Below are 22,012 nucleotides of genomic sequence, written 5' to 3'. Positions count from 1 at the left end.
AGCTGGATTCCTGATTTCTTCTCAACTTCACAACGTTTATATTTCACGTGCTCACACACACACACACACACACATACACACACAATGAGTCGCAAAGTTCACTGCACATTTTCACGTGCTAACAGGTCGCAAGTTCAATGCACATTTCACCCTGATATACGTACCCACTAAAAATATATAAAACCTAAAGACTTTATCTCTTTTTTGCAAAGAAGAGCTGGAGCGGAACGATTTACTTGCATCCGAGAACAAAGGTTTCGGACAGTCCTGATTCAGACAGCCGTGACGCATCCGTTTTAACGACAACGTACAAACTCGGTTCATTAATCGAATCGCTGAGAAACAAATTTACCTTTCGAAGTTTCTTTGCCTTCAACACTTGACGAATACATTGAAAAGAAAAACAGCAGACAGACACAGAATGCTCATGTTTTGCCCAAAACCTTACTTTGCTAAACATAAGCAATTCATTTCCTGTCAAAGTTTGCTGAGTTATCTAGAAATGAGTCTTATGTCAGTGTTGTGTTAGACTGTGTCTGGTTACTTATGGAGATGACTATGGGCATCGGTGAAGTACTATACAAGTATGTCTGCTATCCCTTCTTTACTCTCAGCTGGATAATGATTATCACGGTCGGCTTAATCATCCAGATGATGTTGATCCACGAATGGCGTCAGGCTTGAAAAGCCATGTCGGGGGTACTGCAACGAAGACGGGGAGTGAAGGTGGGGGCCCGAGATATAAAGGAGGGGATGGAATTGGATGGGATGGGATGGGATAACATTTTTGTGTTATGTCTTCATCTGCACGGTGAAACATGTCCCGTTTAATGATATTTATGTCCATCGCTGTGTTCTGCAGACCATTTCGTCTGGTGTTGTTTTGGGTATCGCTGTGTACTGTGATAATAGGCCACTTGAGACAGTAAGTCGTTTGGTGTTATTTACATACGTACACGGCCAGACATGCAGACAGTTAGACAGACAGACAGAAACAAGAGAGTTTCTACACGCGAGCACTTTATTAGTCACCGATCGTAGAACCACACAGCAGAACTCTCTCTCTCTCTCTCTCTCTCTCTCTCTCTCTCCGAGTCACACACACACACACACACACACACACACACACACACACACACACACACAGAGAGTTTTATGTCCTATATTCTCCTCGACTGTCAGCTCTGCAGGCAAACAGATATTCACCCTTGAAGAAGTGATATTTTTTTTAAGATAAAACAATGTGATGGAACATGATCCAGCTTATAATCCCAAATGTCAAACCAACGCGTTTGAAATACTACTTCCACGTGCGTCTTCTGTGGGGGGGGGGGGGGGGAGGGGTGGTGTAGGGGGTGTGGGGGGTTCCTCTGCTTTCCTTCTACAACCCCACCTCTGCTCCTATCACCAACGAACACCTTTCAAAAGAAGTTGATGTTCTTGTTGTTTGTGGTTTAAATTTGATATTCTTTATCGGTTGTGGTTTAAACAGATCAAGGTTAATGATGCGGGAAGGTTACCAAAAAAATCGATTCTAAGCCTGTCATGGAACTGTGCTTTTGAAGAGCTCCAGTTAAAAAATAAAAATTAAAAAAATTCAGTACAGGAGAGTGAGACAACACGAAACCAGCTTTTTCCACAACACAGTCTTTCTCTATCCATCAGTGACGAGAGAAGTGAGGTAGAGGGAGGAAGAGGAGAACTGAGATGCTTACTTTGGCTGGAACCGGCTGAGCCGTGCAGGGTAGATGTCTGGAAGGCAGAGATAAGGCAGCAGCCTGCACTGACGACGGTTATGAGCTTACCTTGTCAACAGTCACCGACCTTCCCTGTTGCTCCAAGCGCTGAACTTTGTGTATAGGCTGGGATGACAAGGGATTGGGGGGTGGGGCGGGGTGGCGGAGGCTGGGGTTATAGGGAGTGGGGAAGTGTCAACATTGTCGCCGTGTGTCCTTTACACTGTTCTTTTATCAAGAAGACCGGTGTGCACGTGTATACATACATATGACGTGCACTTTTCAGAGACACGCTTTTGGGTGGAGCCATGCTGAAAGGTTTATGTTGTGTCCAAAAGGTAAAACAGCAAAAGCTATGAACAGTACATGGCGTTTAAATGAATAACATCTTTGATGCATATTTCCAACAAAGTTGCGTTTTCTAACGTACAGAAATAAGAAGAAAAATTAATAATTGATAACTTAGATAGATAAATAAATAGATAAATAAATATATATATAAAAGAAACATACAAATAATGAAATCCAAGGAATATGAACAGTCTTAAAAAGCAATGTAATTACAAAGGGGAAGAAAATTTCCAAGGAGATGGATATATTGAGCTCGCTTTTTTTTTTTAATGTCAAACTGTCGTTCAAAGTTTTGTTTACCACAGTCTTTTATTTGTCTGCCGGCGGATTAATTTTAGCTTTGCCGCGGAAAACGTCTGTCCATGATATTTATAACTATGATTATTTGTCTTCAGACGACTGTATGTTTTGTCTGAAAGGAGCCCTGCCCATCAAAAATAACAAACTGGACATACATGGACATGAGAAACCACTTCCTCCACAGTAATGTAATAACCCCTCAAATCGCTGTGTGTGTGTGTGTGTGTGTGTGTGTGTGTGTGTGTGTGTGTTTGCGTAGTTGGAAAAGGGTGTGCTCGCGCGTGTGTGTGTGCGTGTGTGAAATCAGCGTTCAGCATGATATTGCACAGCAACAAAGCAAATTTCTTGCAGGTGAAGTGGGAAAACCTAATTCAAATTATGAAAAAATAAAAATAAAAATAAACACCAGTGGAAAGGAAGGACATGTCACGTGAAATACACGGACAGAAAGTGCATCATGGACATGAATGCTGAATAACAATACATAAGCTGAAGGAAAAAGTTAAACTGACAACGGACAACCTATCTCCCCACGCCGCCCCCATCCCCCACGTCACCCCACGCCCCGCACGCCCCCGCCGCCACCCTCACCCCCACGCCCCCACCCTCACCCTACCCCCTGCAGTTTAACGTGTCCCGTGGGAACCTCTGAGGGTATCGCCCAGACACTGCATTGTTACAGACTCAAGTGTAACCTGTCAGTCTGTGTCGTCTTAAAGAAGATCAATATCAGAGAGTGATATTCAGCGTATCTATTGACATCGTGCGAACTGGGAAATCTTCTCTGCTATAGGTATGCCAGCGGAAATCCCCTGCAGTGAAAACCTGGGTGGGGTATATATTATACGGGCTATGTCCGCCCTTCGAGTCTGGGTCTGGAAGAGCCTTGTTGTGGCGCTGTCAGAGTAAACAGTCCTAAGGTCTAAGGTCTGAAGTGTTGGCGCCGTCAATCATGGAGAAAGGCAAGCGTAGAATCTTAGAACAGACAGGCAGACACTGGCAGGCAGACAAGTAGACAGACAGAGACACTGAGAGACAGACAGAATCTTTATTGGCTTATTGATAATATGATTTTTTTTTTAAATAGTTTTGAAGGATAACAGATGGAGCAGGTTTTAGAGACAGACAAGACAGAGACCGAGACACACACACAAAGAGAGAGAGAGAATCTTGATTAACTGGTAATCTTTTTCAAAGGACAACATATCTGACTATAAGTGGATGGTTTTTCCATTTGGCCAACATCCTGACGGACTAGTATTAATCATATTACAATACGTAAGCTGTTCAACTATTATCGTGAGAGATACGGATGTTTTATTCAGTATAGGCCATGGCCCTTCATGAAGGGGCGGTGAAAACAAGCATTACAAGGGTTTAAATAAACTGGTGATAACACAATCGCCAGCATTTCCCATTTATAAACAAGCATACAGTCACTCAACTGCGTGTTGTATTCCTAATTGTGAAAGCTTTATATAAGTAAACTGCTAGTTGTTTGATGACAGATTCTTTAGTGGATGATATTAACTTGATATAGATAACTGAACATGGAGGGTTGCCTATGATAGTTTGGATGAATTAAATGCTTTCATTTTAATTAAGTCACGGTTCATCTAATGCAGAACAGCAAAACACAAGGTGGACTTCAATCTCTTTCTTCGCTTTACATAAAGGTAAAAAATCATTATCTTAATGTTTTCTGTAGCGAAAATGATGCACAAACAAATCTAAACTTTGTCAAAATGAATTTTAGATGTTTATCTGTGCTTATAGATAGATAAACAGGAACAGGGTGTGTCAAACTACCTTTTCTATAAAAATCAAACCAAGCACTATATTGACTATGAGATCACCATCCTTGCCAACGACAGTTAGTCTTGAAGGGAGTGTGCGAACAAATCCTCAGTTTCATATCATCTACTCCCTGATATGACCATACGTATGCAAATTTTATTTCGTGGAGCTTTACCCTAATTGTTGAAACCCAATTTATTCTACCTCATATCCAAATCATATAACATCTTGTGATGCTTTCTTTAGCAACTGTCGTGAATGAAAGAGAGAGAACGAGGGACTGAGACAGAGAGGGTGGGGGGGGGGGGAGAAAGAGGGAGGGAGAGACAGAGAGCCGGGAGAGAAATGTAACAAGGTCCCACACAAGTGCAGTAAATCTGAATGGATGGCTTATCAGAGAGACTGAGAGTTAGAGAGGAGAGAGAGAGAGAGAGAGCAGCACGAGGGAAAGAGCACGTCAGAAAGTCTGTACACACGTTGTAAATCAAAAAGGATGATTTACGAAAGAGAAACACAGAGACAGGGAGGGCGTACTACAGTAATAAATTACAATGAACAGAGAAAGAAAGAGAGATGAAGAGAGAGTGAGAGAGAGAGAGTATACAAGTTGTGCGGCAATTTTAAATGGGCTATAACTCATAACCGTTATCACGCGCAATCCCACAAACAATTGCCAACACGTGTTGTGATGCATTATTATTAGGTGCATGGGTGATGAGTTTATATATCATGTTATCACTGCCATTGTATGTCGGCTCGTTTGTGCTTTGTGTCTGGAGGCGATCGCAGGATATACCTTGAATTAATCGCCAGGGTGTGGCTGCATAATTAATCTTGACTGGGGCATCAAAGATGACAAGCCACTGTCACTAACAAGGTTGTGAAATTAGGCTTGTCACTATACATGCTTGACGTATATGACCAGGCGAGAAAGACTGGTTCGTCTGCACGGGTGATAAGGTTCTTAACCTTTTTTTTTTCTTGTGTGTGTGTGTGTGTGTGTGTGAAAGACTGGTTCGTCATGACGAGTAATAAGGTTGTTATCTCTCTCTCTCTCTCTCTCTCTCTCTCTCTGACAATGGAAAACATCCAGTGTTTTCATATGAATGCAAAAGCACACTAAAGATTATAAAAGCTATGAAGTAAATATGGCTTAGATTAAAACAAAATGCATTTCATAGAACACACACACACACACACACACACACATATATATATATATATATATATATATGTGTGTGTGTGTGTGTGTGTGTGTGTGTGTGTGTGTGTGTCCCTCCCTTACAGACACACACACCGACATTAAATATCAATAATTCAGATCACATTTGGAAAACGCCCCCACACCACTTTACTTTGAGTCCTATGTGTACCAATGCGTGTCTGTGTATGCGTGTGTCTTTGTCTCTGTGAGTTTGTGTGTCTGCCATGCGAAGGCACAAGTGCGTCCATGTCCTTGGAAAAAAAAAATCGGTCATGATGTAAACTTTATCACAGGATGACACTGTACAAAATAAATAAAATTGTGTTAAACACACACACACACATGTATATATGTACAGAGAGAGAAAGATAATGTATGTATGTATGTTATGTTATGTATGTATGTATAAAGTAAAAGAAAATAAGAATACATTGCAACAGAATCTAAACACCAGCAGAAAGGCCCCAGTTTGCAGTTTTCGTGACATTGATTGCAAACGGAAATTTGCCTTGCCAAAAAGCGGTCTCTTCAATGTCCAGAGGCTCAATTTGTGACAGTGGCTTTAGTCTTTAGTCACAATCTGACAAAGCTGTCATCCTTTGTTCTTTGTCACCGACGTTTACCATCGTAGAGTTCGACTGGTCTGTCAGAGAGTTTCAGTTTCAGTAGCTCAAGGAGGCGTCACTGCGTTCGGACAAATCCATATACGCTACACCACATCTGCCAAGCAGATGCCTGAGAACAAAGTTCAAGTTGTTTATTCCCATTAACTCTTTTGAGTCATAGAGAAACAAGGAAACATGACAATAACTAGATGACGGCCACAGAGGAAGAGCGAAGATAATTTTAAAAGAAGAAACAAAAGGGGGGATAATACAGATGGGGGGGGGGGGGGGGGGGAATAAAATGGAAGACAGAAAAAAAAAAAACAAGGTACAAAGGGAGACCACCAGATCAGAGAATGTCAACTAGCTGAAGTTATATCCCTTGATGGTTGCAGACATTGGGGATGTTACGTTTCATTTTCAACCTTTCGAGTTGGCATGCGCGAGACTTTGTGTTTGTGTGTGTGCGTGTGTGTGTGTGCGTGTGTCAGTGAGTGCGTGCGTGTGTGCGCTGGCACGCATGCGTATGAGAACGTGCTGTGTGTAAGCAGAGAAGAGAGAGTGGATAAAAGCATACTGATGTAAACTTGAGCATCATGCATATCCTATTCAATAACGTGAATACCAAACAGATGAAGTCTTCGATTCAAAATCAGACGAGCGTGATAGGTATTGTATACATAAATAAATTCTAATGAATGAAATATTTCAAATGAAATAATAACCCAGTAACAAACATTAGATCATACTTGATTTGATGTCAGAATGAACAGCAGATACTTTTCCTTCGCTGTCTTCACATTCAGGTAAACTGCGTTCCTTTTCAGATCATCCCCAATGAAGGTTTCAAATAGACGCCCATTTGATCCTCGTTAATAATGGCTGGGACAGTGAGGTGAGAAGAAGAACAGGATGAGAGTGTATGACAATCTCTGACTGACCATAACGTCTCATGCCCTATCTCAGTATCTATGCCTCGATCCCCCACCTTTCATCACATTCATTTAGGTACAGATTAGTATTGATCACCATAACTTATTGAAAAAAAAAGTGTATCAGCAAGAGAGTGAGAAGGAGAGAGAAGACACAGAGACAGAGAGATAAACAAAGAGACACATGAAGAGAGGGGAGGGCGATATCTTGATGCATGAAATATCCATAAAACATAAAACACTCTGCTTTAGTCATTAGCTAGTATGTCATCAGTGCAGTGCCATTCACAATATTTTTTCTGTCTGCAAGTGCACTTGTTTTACTGTCAAAGTGGATTTTTTCCTACAAAGTTTTAACCTGGGACAAACCTTTTTGTTGCCATGGGTTCTTTTTGTGCACAAAATGCATGCTCCATCTGGCACCTTGGTTTACCTTCTCATCCAAATGACAAGCACCCTGACCACAACTCAAGTTAAGCCACTGTTCCACTTTACCACTAAGCCACTTATCCGCATAACCATTAAGTGTGTGTGTGTGTGTGTGTGTGGGTGTGTGTGTGGGTGTGTGTGTGAGTGTGAGACATACATGTGCATTCTTACTTGAAAACAAGACATACAGCATCAACCGTAACGCTGGTTTTTTATGAAATTTCCAAACAAACAGAATTAATCTAGAGGAATGCAACAGCAGTTTCAAAGATGTCTACAATCTGAACGACTGAGTTTTGAAATCTAACATGAATAAATATAGAATGTGTCCTAACAAAAAGGTAACAAGTATATGTATAAATAAAAATGTGGTGTTTTTGTTTATTACTTTAGAGCGTTTACAGCAAAAACATACTTTTAAATATTTGTCAGGTACCATAACATGAGATCATTCAGTAACTTATTCCAACTGGGAACATTTTCTTCCACCCACATCCACACCAAAACACATATTCGAAAAAAATCTTGCAATCTTTCAATTCAGTGTGTGTGTATGTGTGTAGTCTTCAGTTTTACATCTTTCCATACCATAGTAATTACGAGTGACTGTGTGTGCATATGTTATGTGTGTGTGCATGCTTGTGTGTGCATGACCATGCTGCATGAATGTGTGCATGTGTGTGCAAGTGGGTGTGTATGTATGTGTGCATGTTTGTGTGTGTATGTGTCTGTGCATGCTTATGTGTGCGGGCTTGAGTGTGTGTGTGTGATTTTATGAGCAATTGTGTGTGACTCTGTGTGTGTGTGTGTCTGTGTGTGTGTGTGTGTGTGTGTGTGTGTGTGTGTGTGTATGTGTGTGTGTGCCCTTGGCAGGTTGATAAAAAGTGCAGAATAAAATTTCATTGTCTGACAAATTATGATGGAAATAAAAATCCACTGACATTTGAAAAGTGAGGAAACAGAGTTGGGCAAAAACTTCTTATATTCTGTGACAGCTATAATAGTGTTGAAGAAAGATTCCTGGAAAAAATTTTGATTTTTTTTTTTTTTTTTTTTTAACACAGGAATATACATTATGGGACAATATAAAGTTATCCCATAAACATTAAAGAAACGTTAGAATACTCATAAAATGCAAACTCCAAAACATCTGTTAACAAGTCTGTAAAATGTTCTTTAATGCTCATCACCATCTGTTTTTTTTATTAAAAAAAAAAAACATCACATAAAAGAACACAATGTGGAGTTTTTTACACATTCAAATCAAAGCCTGTACAACTACATGCATACAAATTCATTGATAAAGACACCAATCCGCACACTCAATCTGTACCTCTCGATGCTAAGCACACAGTCCTATCTTGAAGCCATTAAAGCAGACACAGAAGTCATCACTTGTTTCCATCAGTATCGATTTTTCCTCAGATTTTCCAATATGTTCTTGGTCTGTCCGGAAAGCTGACTCGCATGCTGGTCTGCACACTTCACAGCACAAGCCTCCACTTCGGCAAACAACTTGGTCCTCTCCTCGTCTGTAGTGGAGGGACCAATTTTGGGACGCACATTATCATCACAGCTCATAACACAACGCTGCAGACGATCCTGAAACAAAATGGCTTGAAACTTAAATTGCCTTTTCCTGACAGACATAATTCTTTTTCACCATGAACAAATGCTCAAGCACTGGAAACTCAAACACAATTAAGACTTTGATTCTTGAACTAGTAAAACAAATTTTGCCATGAAGTAGGCCATGACGATAAAGGTTTCTGACAACTTTCTTTGATTAAAGGGGACATAAAGTGGAATAGCTTCATCTCACACTCTAAAAATCAAGCAAATGGGTAAATCATTGCAAAACCCTGAATTAAACTTAACATACCTGTGCGTTAAAGCAATTATGCTGATTTAAACTTTCAATCTTGCACAACACTGGGCACGAACATAATGGGCTTGCCTCTCTAAATGAGGACAGAGAGAGATCAATCATGATGTCACATCAAATGTGGGAAATGACCACAGACTCTATTTAAAAGTCCATGGAAACAATGGGTGTTCTGTGATGCAAAATGTAGGCCCATCACATTCATTGTTTCCAAAAGATGAGACAGTCAAATCATTGTCATTGCAACATGTATTTTTATCTGACCTGACAGAGTGGGAAACAAGAAGTTTCCACATCGGCATTCAGAACTTTGAACTGTCTGTGTCCAGCAGCTCATTTTAACTCTTCCTCCATAAACTTGAATTCAAAATTGTATGGAACTAAACCGAAGTCCATTCCAACACAATCCTTCATTCCTTGCATACTGGCATTTTTTTTCTTTTTTAGGAGGGGTTGTGGGGGGCGGGTGAGGAGTCAATGCACAGTATTTTTTTTCAACGAATTTGCTTCCATAGATCTACTTCACTGACAAGTCAGCCATCCCTGAGACATCACAATTTAAATTTGAATGGCAGTTTCCATGACTACTCAATGGAACACATTCAACTTTCTTTTTCTCAAGATACACATTTATCTGCTTTGAAAAGTGTTGGATGAACCACCAATACCTGAACTGTATTTATCTGAGCCATAAAGCCAACCCACTTTATCATATCCCCTTTAACTTATCGTCTCAAAAGTCTCAAAATTTGGAAAGATGACCAGTCTGTTCTAAGGGAAAATGTGAAACAACAAAATTCTTACTTTCTCTGCTGATTATAGAATGTGTAGTTAACAACCTTTCATGAACATTTAAAAACTGCTACTCTTTTCACGTTTTTGACATATTTTCTTACACACTGACAAACTGACAAACTTTTCCACAACAGTCAGCCTGTTATTATTTGTTTCGTTTGTTGGTTGTTGGGTTTTTTGTTTGGGTCTGTGAGGGTTTTTTTCATTTGTTTCTTATTAATCATACTGACTCATCAGTTGTGCCAACTTGTTAAAAATTCTACTTAGTTGCTAGCTTTTATTTTTGAGTGATAAAAAAGTCCTTTGATTTTGTTGTTCTGTGGGCATGGGTGTTTATTTTTCAGACCAGACTTGCATTACATCTAATATTCAGAAAATGTTAGGAAAAAAATTATTCAGATTATCAATGCAAATTGCAAAAAAAGATAAACAAACCTGACAACTCAAATCAGTCAGTAACAGTAACAAAATTTACACTTTTTATATTCAGATTTTTTTTTCAACAACTGAAAGCAAAATATGACTTTCCTATCTGTACTTTTTTCTGCTTTAAAGTTATAAATGCAAAATTTTTCAAAGACTTCAGAGTGATTTGTGTATGTGTGTATTCCCCCTCACCCACCCTCCCATAACATGAGCATGCGCATGTGAATTTCATTTGTATCGACTGTTGTACAAGTATTTGATTCATCCATCTGAGAATTTAAATGGAAAATCAACATAATTATTCATGCAAACACTACATTGGAGTAAAAATGAGTAAGAGTAAATTACTAAAGTTTGGTGAGCCAGGAGAATATGAAGTACCTGAAACATCTGAATTTCATTCTGGACGTAGTTCTGGGCCCTGCTCACTTTGCTGGAGCACCGCTCAATGCAGTTCTGTACTTCATCTAAGGAGGTAGTCTTGTCTTCACAACATTTGGTGCTGCAACGGTACATCTCTGCCTGAAACAAGACCCATCATTATTTTGAATGAATTATATATTCTAATATAATAAATGGTTTAAAAAGAAAAATAATTAAATGTGAATGACAAAATGATGAAATCACCAATCATATGTCATCACCTGAATTAAATTAAGTTTTATGCTAACTTGAAACTATTAACTATCAATGAAGAAATCAAAAGACATACACAGATGTGGAATCTAACTTTTTTTTTAATAAAATAAAATATAAAATAAAATAAAGAATAAAAATGAGAGCATGGCATGAATTTTCACAAAATTGAAAATACCACACTCCCATACTGGTTTAGCCATAAGGCCACACTCTCACTCTCTCTTTAACTCTTTGAAAGTTGTGCATAGTAATCAGTATTAGAGCATGGACACTAAAAATACTGAGATTATAATGTGATATTAGTGTCTATGATTAGGGGCAACCGAAACATTCATCAATGAACACCAACTACAGAAAATTTTAATAGTTGCAGCGAACCCCCACCCCCACCCCCCTTCCCCTCCCAGTTTTAGGTGCCAGAATAATCAATTCATATGATTGTCGGCCCTCAACAATGAAGAAGAAGAAGAAACGGAAGTAAGTCCACTTAGCCGTCGCTACTGACGCCAGTCATCTGGATTCTGCGACATTAATCAACAGATACACTCATTCAGAAACAAGTGCAGCCAGGTCTGTTAACTCTCAGTCTCAAAGTCACCGTGACCGTTTTCTTGTTCAGAGCAGACATTTTGGCAAAAACACAAAAATACAGTTACAGAAACAAAATGTTATTCAGCTCATATAACAGACGCTGTTCATTCTTGTTTTACCTGGAGGTCTCTCAAACAGTCCTTGTCTAAAGACGAGACCATGGAGTCCACGGCCTTTCTCACACGTGCCTGCGCGCCGTCCATTTTGAAGCTATGTAGTAGTGCAGCGAAAATGCGGTTTTGTTTCTGAAACATAATTATTTGTCATCACAAAAAAAATTTTGAAGCACGTATGTGAGAATTGCTTGAATCAAAAATACAAACTGCAACATATAACCTGATCATTTGAAACAATCTTTTTTTTCCCTTCAGTGCGCAACTGTAAATGTTTTTGGTTGGACGGCTTGCGTGGTTTCTATGAAGATGTTTACAAGCGAAAGTCTTGAACCTGTGGAATTCAAATCATCATGGAGAAAAGAAAGGTAACGTCTTCACCGAATGCTCTGTGTGTGTGTGTGTGTGTGTGTGTGTGTGTGTGTGTGTGATTTCTGCGTTCTCGAGTTGCTGGTTAAAACTATCATACAATTACTCCCTCCAACTCGTCAGAGCATCTGGCCAACAACTGTACAAGCTTCTTTTCCATCTTCTTCAAAAACAGATTTATTGTCATATAGTTTTAACAGCACATTGTGATTTGATGAGTGGTGTACTGTGATTTCAGACTGGTGTCAGAAGCCGCAGCACAAACAGGAGACATCCAGACAGATGAGGTCGGCTGCCAGTCATGGTACATCCAGGAGGAAGGGGTGAGCATCATTAGTTGATTATCTACAGTAGTTTTATGGATCACAACTTGTGTTTGTGTTGGTGAGTGTGTGTTTGTGTGTGTCAGTCATTTAGCATCTGTCTGTCCACAGCCTGCCTGTCTGGCTTGTTCTTTCTCCCTCTCAGACTGGTTGTCTTAGACTCTCTGTGTCTTTCTAAAAACAGTACTATTATATTGGGTGTGTGTGTGTGTGTGTGTGTGTGTGTGTGTGTTTTGTTCCTATTTTCTGTTTTTAATTCCAGCATACTTTATGCCTATTTAGGGTGAAGAAGGGATTTTTTTTTTTTTTTTTTAAATAAGTACACTGGTGCTTATCAGTTATCTCATATCTTGAAAAAAATAAAGAATTTTGTCTTGTCTTGCTTGTCACATCTGGTTATCTGTGAATGTCCTGATGTTTGTGGAACAGACACAGACAGAGGAGGACAATGACCAGCAGCTGACCATGGCCCAGGTGGATGAAGCACACCTGGCACAGTTTCTGCTCTCAGTGGAGCCCATGATCGCCCACTGCCTCTTCAACAATATCAAAACCAGAGCTTTTGAAGGTCATGGAATATGATGATTTTTTTTTTTTTTTAAATCTAAAATTGGGGAAGAGGTGAAAGAAGAGTGCATACGTCATTTGCCTGTCATTTTCTTTGTCAGGGGTCTGTCCTTGCATACTCTGGAACAAATTGGGTAGCAGCATTTCAAGGCCTTCAGCAGTGAGTGCTGTAGATCTGCTTGGATTTGTATTTGTTGTAAAAAAAAAAAAAATCATGTTTATTTCAATCAATTTCTCTGTTGGTAAAGTAGCTACGATTAACCAGTTTTGGATTTTTCACTGCAGTATGGAGGAAAATAATTTATGCTGTCAGATGCTACAATTTATCTATACCAACCACATTAATAATTCTTTATTTGCTGCAGATCTGTAGGCACAATCAGATTTCTGTGAATTATCCACAGTCTTTTGGAACTGGGTTGTCCAGTGCAGTTTATTACACTCAGCAGTTTTCCAAAGACATTTTCTTTTGTAACATCTCTTCCCAGTTCACATTTGCAGCACAGCTTTAGATGAACCTATAGGAGAAATGACATTTTGATATCTGTTTATCTGCCTTTCTTTCTGTCTAAGAAAAGTTTATTCTTCCGCAGTAATGTAACTGAAATTATTTTTCTGTCGTTAGAATATTTATTTGTAACTGGAAGAATTTCTTTCGGGTTTCAGTGATGTTGATGATGATGGCTTTGATTTTTCAGACTTTGACACCAGCACAGGAGAGGAAGCAACATCAGTCACCTGTGTTCACACTCTGACCCACTCTGAACTGAGTGGTGAAGTGAGTACCAGTACTCTGGGGAAAGATCTGCCTTACACATAGCAGTCTGAACATCTGTAATAATATCCTTTAACATTTGGTGATGTTTTCAGCACAGCTGATCAACTTTCATTGATGTATCTATCTCTGTTGCTACTTCCAGATCATATTATGATCCATGTGAAATCTAAATCGGCACAGGGGGGATGGAGGTTGGGGGGTCTCATATATTAAAGGTGTTTCAAACAGGTACAGTTAACTTTTAACAGAAACTCAAGTTATGTTTTAAATGGACACAGATTGGTTCCAGGTATCAGTGATTTTTTTTTTTTTTTTTTTTTAATGTGTGTGTTAATCTTCTGTGATGTTTTCACACATTGTTGCCCGTACACCATAGTCATTCCACACAGACACACCCATCTTTTCATCATGCTGTTCACAGCTGCAAGTGACGGGACTGTCGTGGAACGCCACAGGCAGCACCATGGCTGTGTCCTACGGTCGCTATGACCACGAGGACTGGTGCACTCACCGGGCAGCTGTGGCAACCTGGAACCTGGACAGACGCTCTGTGAAGGAAGACAAGCCGGACACAGTCATAGACTCGGCATGCTGCGTGATGTGCCTGGAGTTCCATCCTGAAAACCCTGCCTGGCTTGTCGGTGGTAACTTTAATGGTAGGTACTTGGAAAGTCTGTCATCTGTTTGCTTCTTTTTCTTTTTCAGGGGAGTTTGGGAGGAGGTATACACATAGAGATGCCATGGCTGAATTTGTTAGGCACTGGACGTCTGATCCAGTGATCACTGTTGATCAGGGTTGGAGTTCCCATTTCAGCATGGTGTTTCTTCCCCGGGAAATTATCATTTGATTACATATACTAATACCATGACCCACTGGTGCCAACTCTTGCAAGGGGTCTGATTCCTGTCCTGTGCAAACTGCTAGTCCACCCAAGCAGAGAAATCAAAGTAGCTGCGACTAGTATCCTCCCTCAGAGTATTACCTCCCTTCTTTCTTGACATATTATTGTCATCAGTAGTACTGGTAGTAATAGTAGTATGACGGTTTGCAGGTGAGGTGTTGGTGTGGGACCTCAGTCAGGAAGATGACCTGCTGCTGGCCACCTCAGGGATTGGGGACGATGCCCACCGAGAGCCGGTCACCCGTGTCCATTGGATCAAAGATACATCTTCCAAGAAAAAACGTTACAACGTGAGCAGTCGTTGAGTGTGGTAGTGGGGTGAAATGGTAGTTTATTTATGTGGTAGTGTGGTGTAGGCTTGTGTGTGTATGTCTGTGACCACCAGCTTTGAAAAAAAATAAAAGAACTTTAATCTGTATGACTTTTTTGAAAAAAGAGATACCTTATAGACATTGTATATGCTATATTAAATTTCAGTTCCATTGAAAAACTATCAGTAGATCTTCACCTCAATTAGTCTTATGCAGGGCAACAGCTTTAAGTTTTTATATTTGACACATATGAAAAAGAAAGAAACACAAAAGGGAACAGAAGTTGTGGGGGCTTTGTGGATGAGTAAATTGAATTTTCCATTCTGATATGTATTAATAGGAGGTTGATCCGTTGTGATATTTAGTGGAGATAATGATGTTGTGTGTTTTCCAGGTGGTCAGCATTGGTGGAGATGGAAAAATCTTGGTGTGGAAGGTGGACCCAAAGAGATTCCGTCTCAAACTTCTTGACGGGTAATGTGTGCATGGAGATATTCTTACAACTTTTTAAAGTTCTTTTCTCTGTTACTAATGATTCTGTCTGATGATATATACCCAGCTTTTCCCCATCACATGTCCATCACCCCAAAAAATCACTATTTTTACCCTTGCTTGGGACTTTTATTTTCTTTTAGATTTTAAGTCTTTAATGAAAAAATAAACTTCATTTTTCTCTCTTGACCATACGAGTGTATGTTGTTTCCTTTTAAACTTGATAATTGCTGATGCAGCGATAGCCTTGAGATGGCCTTAGTGGTCGACAAGGCTCTAAGCACCATAATTTGATTTGATTTGATTTGATTACTATATCTTGACTATGCTTTCACAATGTCATTTTAATTGATAGTTATCGGGGGTTTTTTTCTTCTTTTCTTTTCAGTTTTGTGGTGATGGCGCAGAGCTTGCCGCGAGGCATGAAGGTGAGGGGTGTGCGAGGGGACAAGGAGATTGGGGTCACCAGCCTGTGTTTCAGCCACGAGGACCCCGACACGTTCCTCGTGGGGTCAGAGAGTGGCTGTATCTTCCGCTGCTCCATGCACGCCAAGGGAAGCCCCGCTGGAAGTAAGTCTTGCTTGAGAATGAGATTTTTGTCTTTGAAGATCTTCACAGGAACAGGGAAGAAAAGTGGTATGCAATGATAAGGCTCTTGGAGGTCTTTAGAACCTGTAAATATAACCAAACTGTGGGTAATGTTGTTTTGTGTGATGTTTGCACCAGTGCAGTGTAACCACTTGATGTGTTGCTATTAACTTCTTCAGTGCCAACCATTATTTTTACTTGTGCTTCCTATTTGCCAGGTAGTTTTCGGTTGCGGAAGGTAATGATTGGCAAAACATTCTAACATGTAAACTAGTGCACAAAACTATACACAACCCATACTTTTCTGAAAGGAAAACAAACAGACTATCAAATTCTGATAGTTAGAAGTTCATTTAACACAGTGATTGTCTGTGATTGTATAATACATGTCCTTTAATTTTTCATGACATACACACACACACACACACACACACACACACACACACACATCATGGAGCACTGAAGAGGTTAAAGCTGTCATTTAAAGTCTTAACACTTCCTCTTGTTTTGGCCAGGTCACATCATGTCATCGATACCATTGCGGTCTCCAGTAACCTTCACCTTTAACCCTCACCATGGGCCTGTTCATGCCGTGGATTGCTCACGCTTCCATCGCCATGCTTTTGTCAGCTCCGGGCAGGACCAGTGTCTGCGTGTCTACAACCTTCTGCAGGTAGCTGTTCACCTGGATGGTGTGTGCTGGGGTCTTGGGGAAGGGAGGTGTAGGATTGTTGTGGGATGCAGGGAGAAAGTAGTGTTGTGTGGGTGTTGGTTGGATTGTATTTTGTCTGTGTTCAGTTCATGTCTGATGTTTGTTGTGCTTGTGTTGTGATTGTCTGTGCGTGCTTGTGCACATTCATGTTCGTTCCGTCACTGGTCAGCACCGGCTTTATGATTTTTGTTTCTGTGTGCCCTCATGCATGTTTATAGCTGTGTGTGTGTGTGTGTGTGTGTGTGTGTGTATGCATCTGTGTGTATGTCTGACTATCTTTGTATGCATGTGTGTGTATTTTTGTGTGTGTGTGTGTGTATGCATCTGTGTGTGTGTCTGTCTGTCTATGTACGCGTGCGTGTATGTGTGTGTGTTTGTACGTGTATGCTATAATTATGAGATTTTTAACGTACACATTTCATCTCCTGCATGTGTATACACTCACTAAAGGGGGTTCAGGCACTTGCAGGTCAGCACTTCTGTTGACTCTTTGTAGATTGGGAAATTTTCCACTCTTAATCAATGCGCCGGGCGCCGTAACCAGGATTTTAACCCAAATACCCTCAATTGAAAGTCTTAACGCTTTAACCACTCACCTGTTGCGCCCAGTTCAAAAACAAATAACTGATGCAGCTGTGTTATACCCCTTCCACTGTAAGGCCCAGCCGGTGGCAACGATCGAGCCGGGGAAGGGTTACCTGTACGCAGCCAGCTGGTCCCCTGTGTCCCCCACAGTGTTCGCTACCACCACGGAGAGCGGTCACCTGCTGCTGTATGACCTCTCCACCCCCAGCCTGGTGCCCACCTACACTGTGGAGGCCAGTCCTGCCAAGCAGCCCGTCTTCTGTCTGCAGTTCAACAACCAACAGTGGGTTCATGCTGGTGGTGGTGTTTTGGGGGTGTTATTGTTTTGTTTTGTTTGTTGGTTGGTGTTTCTTCTGTCATTTTATTTTGTTGTTGGTGTCTGTTTTTGCTGTTGTCGGTTTGTTTGTTTTTGTTGTTTGTTTTCATCTACTGTTGTTTTTTCAGGGGGTGGATGGTTTTACTTCTGGTTTGTTTTGTTTGGGTTTTTTTGTTGTTGCTTTTCTTTTGGGGGGTTGGAGAGGGGGGGAATTTTAGCTCTTGATTTTCTTCTCTTTTTTTAGTTCTGTATTATTGGTGTGTAAGTATGTGTGTGTGTATGTGACGCGTGTGTGCGCATGTGTCTGCCAGGAATGACAAGGTGGAAACATAAATACGTTGACAGCATTTTGAACAGACTTTTCTGTTTCCTTTTTACTTTTTACTTTTTTTGATAAAAAGGTTCTGTTTTTGTGTACAAGAATTAATGTTTTCATTTCAGCTGACTCTTAAGATTGGATACAAAAATTATTCTCTCTGTAGTCAAGACAAGTATTGAACCAGGAAGAGGTATAAGCATATTGATGTTTTAGAATATTACGTTTTTTCGGGTTTTTTTTATTATAAGTGTATATTTTATAGGATATATATATTTTATAGGATAATGTGCATCTTATGCCTGGTTGTGAATGTTGCAGAAAACAACTGCTGGCCACAGGGGATGCCGGAGGAAGTGTGCGTGTCTTCAAACTCGGCAAAGACCTCATTTCCAGTTCCGCCCACAAGATCGATCACCTGGAAAATCTTATCAGCACGGGTTCAGAGTGAAAAGACAATTCACATTACTTCATCATGCAAGACAGAATATTGGGTTAGGCTTACCGTGAACTGACAAAGTTGCAATCATTTATGTGTATGAATAATGAGGATAGGCTGAGAATGAAATGTAATAAATGGTAATCACTTCACTTCATGACAGTTCACATTTGGATTGGAAGATAAAAGCTAAAATAAAAAAAGAAAAGCACCGAGAGGGGGTAAAAGTCTATGATAAAATCTATTGGCCACATTCCACAGTAACAAAAGATCTGCTAGTTTCTTTTTTTGTGCAAAAGAGTGTGTGTGTGTGTGTGTCTGTGAGAGAGAGAGTGTGTGTGTGTGTCTTTTGTTTTCTCTACTTTTGGAGGGGAATAGGTGAGGACGTTTGGTGTGTTTATGTGTGATTTCTCTTCTTTTTCTTATCGTGTTTGATGGGTGGTATACTTTGTTCGGAGGTGATGGTTGTTGGTTTTTTTCGTCTTGGATGGGTGGGAATGGAAGAGGAAACCAGAGAAGGGTGCTGGGGGACACTTTGAGAAAACAGTGTGATTTATGATCACACAGCCCCATCTGTCATTTTCCATGGATGACTATGTTGATTTCAATAATAAAATGTTAACATCAATGTGCAAGTATGCACAGATGTGTGCAAGTGTGCGCATGTGTGTGTGTATATCTGCTTGATTTCTCTGCATAGGTTTCATTATACTTATTGCTGAACGTATCTTATGTAATACATTTAGAATATTGCTGTAAAGGACATAATGAAGAGAAAATAGACAGAAAATTAAGCCGCATTTTGTTTTCATTTTTCAAAAAAAACAAAAAACCATTGTGTTGCATACTCATGCACACACACACATTCTAAAGATAAATTCAGTCAATGTCATTGTGATTGTAGAGAGAAAGACAGACAAGAATAAAAGATAAAATAAATTTGGATGTTACAGCATGTGAATGTGTTTATATCCAATACAAATGTCAAAAGTGAAATTCAGTAGAAGACTTGATTTTCAATATGTGCTGAATGTGCTTGTTCTTTGGACTTCAGGTGGAAAGGGTGGCAATCTGTGATATTTGAGTCTGTTGTTTTGTTATGAAGATTAAATCAGATTTTCCAAATGGAATTGTGTTTGTATGATATATTGTGTAATCATCCTTCCCACTCACTCTCTCTCTCTCTCTCTCTCTCTCTCTCTCTCTCTCTCTCTAAAGCGCACACACACACACACACACACACACACACACACACACTCATCTATTTGCCATTACAATGTACATGTACTTTGATGTAGAGATAATATATCTCCTGGAATGAAGTTACCAAATTTTGCTTCTCTTTTCTGAACAGATCATCAGCAAGTCTCAAAAAGGACTATTGATTAATTTTATACAGACTAATGAAAATAACCTTGCAATGCTCATATTCATTCACACACACTCACTCACACACACACCATGGTCTGATGAATAGCATGGACTGCACCTTCCTGTAGCTGACCGTTTGATAGTGTGAGGCGAGTGTGTGGCGCACACGGCAGCCATTGTACTCCCCACCTTCAGTGAATGAGAAAGCCAAACTAGGAGCTTTCTGCTGTGTTGATAAGAAGTGTTATTGGCCCTGTATTGACAGGCGCAATAGCCGAGTGGTTAAAGCGTTGGACTTTCAATCTGGGGGTCCCGGGTTCGAATCACGGTGACGGCACCTGGAGGGTGAAGGGCGGAGATTTTTCCGATCTCCCAGATAAACATAAGCGCAGACCTGCTTGTGCCTGAACCCCCTTCGTGTGTATACGCAAGCAGAAGATCAAATACACACGTTAAAGATCCTGTAATCCATGTCAGTGTTTGGTGGGTTATGGAAACAAGAACATACCGAGCATGCACATCCACGAAAGCAGAGTATGGCTGCCTACATGGCGGGGTAAAAACGGTCATACACGTAAAAGCCCACTCGAGTACATACGAGTGAACGTGGTAGTTGCAGCCCACGAACGCAGAAGAAGAGGCCCTGTGTCTCTTCTTTTACTACTGTTGGTAAATTTGGCATTCACACAGTACATCCATCTTACCTTACTTTCCATTCAGCTTCAAACCCTTTTTTAAAAAAAAAATGAATACAATTCAATTGCAATTAAATTGTGTTACACATACTGCATATGATTCACTGTGAGGTATCTTCGCCACTTCGTCACTGATTGGAAAACATATTTTCAAAGGTTAATGTCTAGCTTTTTAAGGTCATCGGGACAGCCATTTCAAATTCACTGTGTCTAGAGCTCGACACAGGAAGGCTGACCCCAGTCCTCTTTGTCATCAGCTACTTTTAATTTTCCCCAATCGAAGTCAGGTACTGGCCATTCACACCTGGGTGGAGTGAGGAAAATCGGGATAAAGTGCCTTTTCCAAGGGCACAACACTATGCTGAAACGGGGCCTCGAACTCTGATCACTGGTGCCATCACTGGATTAGAAGGTCATTCTCTTACCGATTCTGCCATTCATGCCAGTCTTCAATAAAAGCTAATTTGTGTTTGCACATTTCTTCTGTCTTTGCTGCTGTGTGCACAAACGTGTCAAATGATCGGTATAAGAACAGGTCAGGCGCTTCCTTTTTTGAGGAAGTGTCTGGGTTTGTTCCGATGTACCTTTTATTTACCTGTGTGCTAGCTGAATCAGTTGTGTATTTCATTATCGGCGGCAAACTATTCTAGAAATACAATGTGCAGTTGTTGTTGCTCAGTTTTGCAGTTTTTCCTCTCTCTCTCTCTCTCTCTCTCTCTCTCTCTCTCTCTCTCCTTTTCGGTTTTTTTTTTCATTGATGGCTTGGTGTAAAAAAAACAAAAAAAACCGACACAATTGTTGCTTACTCGTCACTGGTTTTACCTTCATCAGTGAAATAAAATCGTGACGCCTGACTTGACTTGACTTGACTTCACACACACACACACACACACACACACACACACACACACACACACACACACACACACTGCGTGTGGTCCGTGGTTTCAAAGCCTGCGTTTGATGTTGTGTAATATTCCGCTAAATAGGCATTTAGTCTCATTCTGTCAAGATGGCGGGAAAGCGCAAGTATTTTGATCTCGTAAGCATTTCCGCTGTATTTTCTGGCGTTACAAAAACCATCTCTATATGAAGATTTTGTTTTAGGAAATAGGAAAGGCTTAAGGGTGATAGAAGAGCTAAAAACCATCTTAAACAATAAAACTAAAGTATATGTCAGAGTTGTTTTGGAGCGTCACGTTGGTCAATGTACCCAACAGCTGGTCTTGTTTCGTAGTCTGAGATATGTATCGTAGCGATGGGACTTGCTGAGCTGAAAGACGGATTGAACATACTTCTTTGCGTAAAAAATGTCTACAAGACTAAATGTGAATGATGTCCTGAGTTATACCGCCAGTTGCCTTTTGTCTTCACAACATCTGAACATATGTGCCCCGCCCCCAACATGCAGACTGTTGATTTCGTCACTAACCCCTCTCCCTCTC

General features: G+C 40.3%; 2 protein-coding genes across 2 annotated transcripts; one reads left to right on the top strand and one right to left on the bottom strand.

The window, feature by feature from the left end:
• Positions 1-6,661: 6,661 nt before the first annotated feature.
• LOC143294277 (protein FAM136A-like) lies at positions 6,662-11,908 on the bottom strand. The gene is made up of 3 exons (XM_076605713.1): positions 11,810-11,908; positions 10,842-10,982; positions 6,662-8,956 (listed from the first exon to the last, which is right to left on the bottom strand). Exons 1-3 carry the CDS (start codon positions 11,891-11,893, stop codon positions 8,759-8,761), a joined length of 423 nt encoding a protein of 140 aa, XP_076461828.1. The 5' UTR covers positions 11,894-11,908; the 3' UTR covers positions 6,662-8,758.
• Positions 11,909-12,075: 167 nt separating this feature from the next.
• On the top strand, positions 12,076-19,626 carry LOC143294276 (cytoplasmic dynein 2 intermediate chain 2-like). The gene is made up of 11 exons (XM_076605712.1): positions 12,076-12,171; positions 12,411-12,495; positions 12,925-13,063; positions 13,761-13,840; positions 14,262-14,496; positions 14,893-15,032; positions 15,448-15,527; positions 15,934-16,115; positions 16,649-16,806; positions 17,505-17,713; positions 18,384-19,626. Exons 1-11 carry the CDS (start codon positions 12,107-12,109, stop codon positions 18,511-18,513), a joined length of 1,503 nt encoding a protein of 500 aa, XP_076461827.1. The 5' UTR covers positions 12,076-12,106; the 3' UTR covers positions 18,514-19,626.
• The last annotated feature ends 2,386 nt before the right edge of the window (positions 19,627-22,012 follow it).

Source organism: Babylonia areolata, chromosome 19, assembly GCF_041734735.1.
Source record: "Babylonia areolata isolate BAREFJ2019XMU chromosome 19, ASM4173473v1, whole genome shotgun sequence".
NCBI classification, from domain to species: domain Eukaryota; kingdom Metazoa; phylum Mollusca; class Gastropoda; order Neogastropoda; family Buccinidae; genus Babylonia; species Babylonia areolata.
The sequence above is the reverse complement of the archived record's forward strand: the minus strand, read 5'-3'. Positions and strand labels throughout refer to the sequence as shown.

What these genes read in the sequence shown, in the direction of transcription:
- LOC143294277 (XM_076605713.1), bottom strand. Translation starts at nt 11,893, where the DNA reads ATGGACGGCGCGCAGGCACGTGTGAGAAAGGCCGTGGACTCCATGGTC. An exon ending in ACTGTTTGAGAGACCTCCAG is followed by an intron (nt 10,983 to 11,809) that starts GTAAAACAAGAA and finishes GTCTTGTTTCAG; the next exon opens with GCAGAGATGTACCGTTGCAG. An exon ending in ATGAAATTCAGATGTTTCAG is followed by an intron (nt 8,957 to 10,841) that starts GTACTTCATATT and finishes ATTTTGTTTCAG; the next exon opens with GATCGTCTGCAGCGTTGTGT.
- LOC143294276 (XM_076605712.1), top strand. Translation starts at nt 12,107, where the DNA reads ATGAAGATGTTTACAAGCGAAAGTCTTGAACCTGTGGAATTCAAATCA. An exon ending in CCAAGAAAAAACGTTACAAC is followed by an intron (nt 15,033 to 15,447) that starts GTGAGCAGTCGT and finishes TGTGTTTTCCAG; the next exon opens with GTGGTCAGCATTGGTGGAGA. An exon ending in GTGTCTACAACCTTCTGCAG is followed by an intron (nt 16,807 to 17,504) that starts GTAGCTGTTCAC and finishes TTCCACTGTAAG; the next exon opens with GCCCAGCCGGTGGCAACGAT.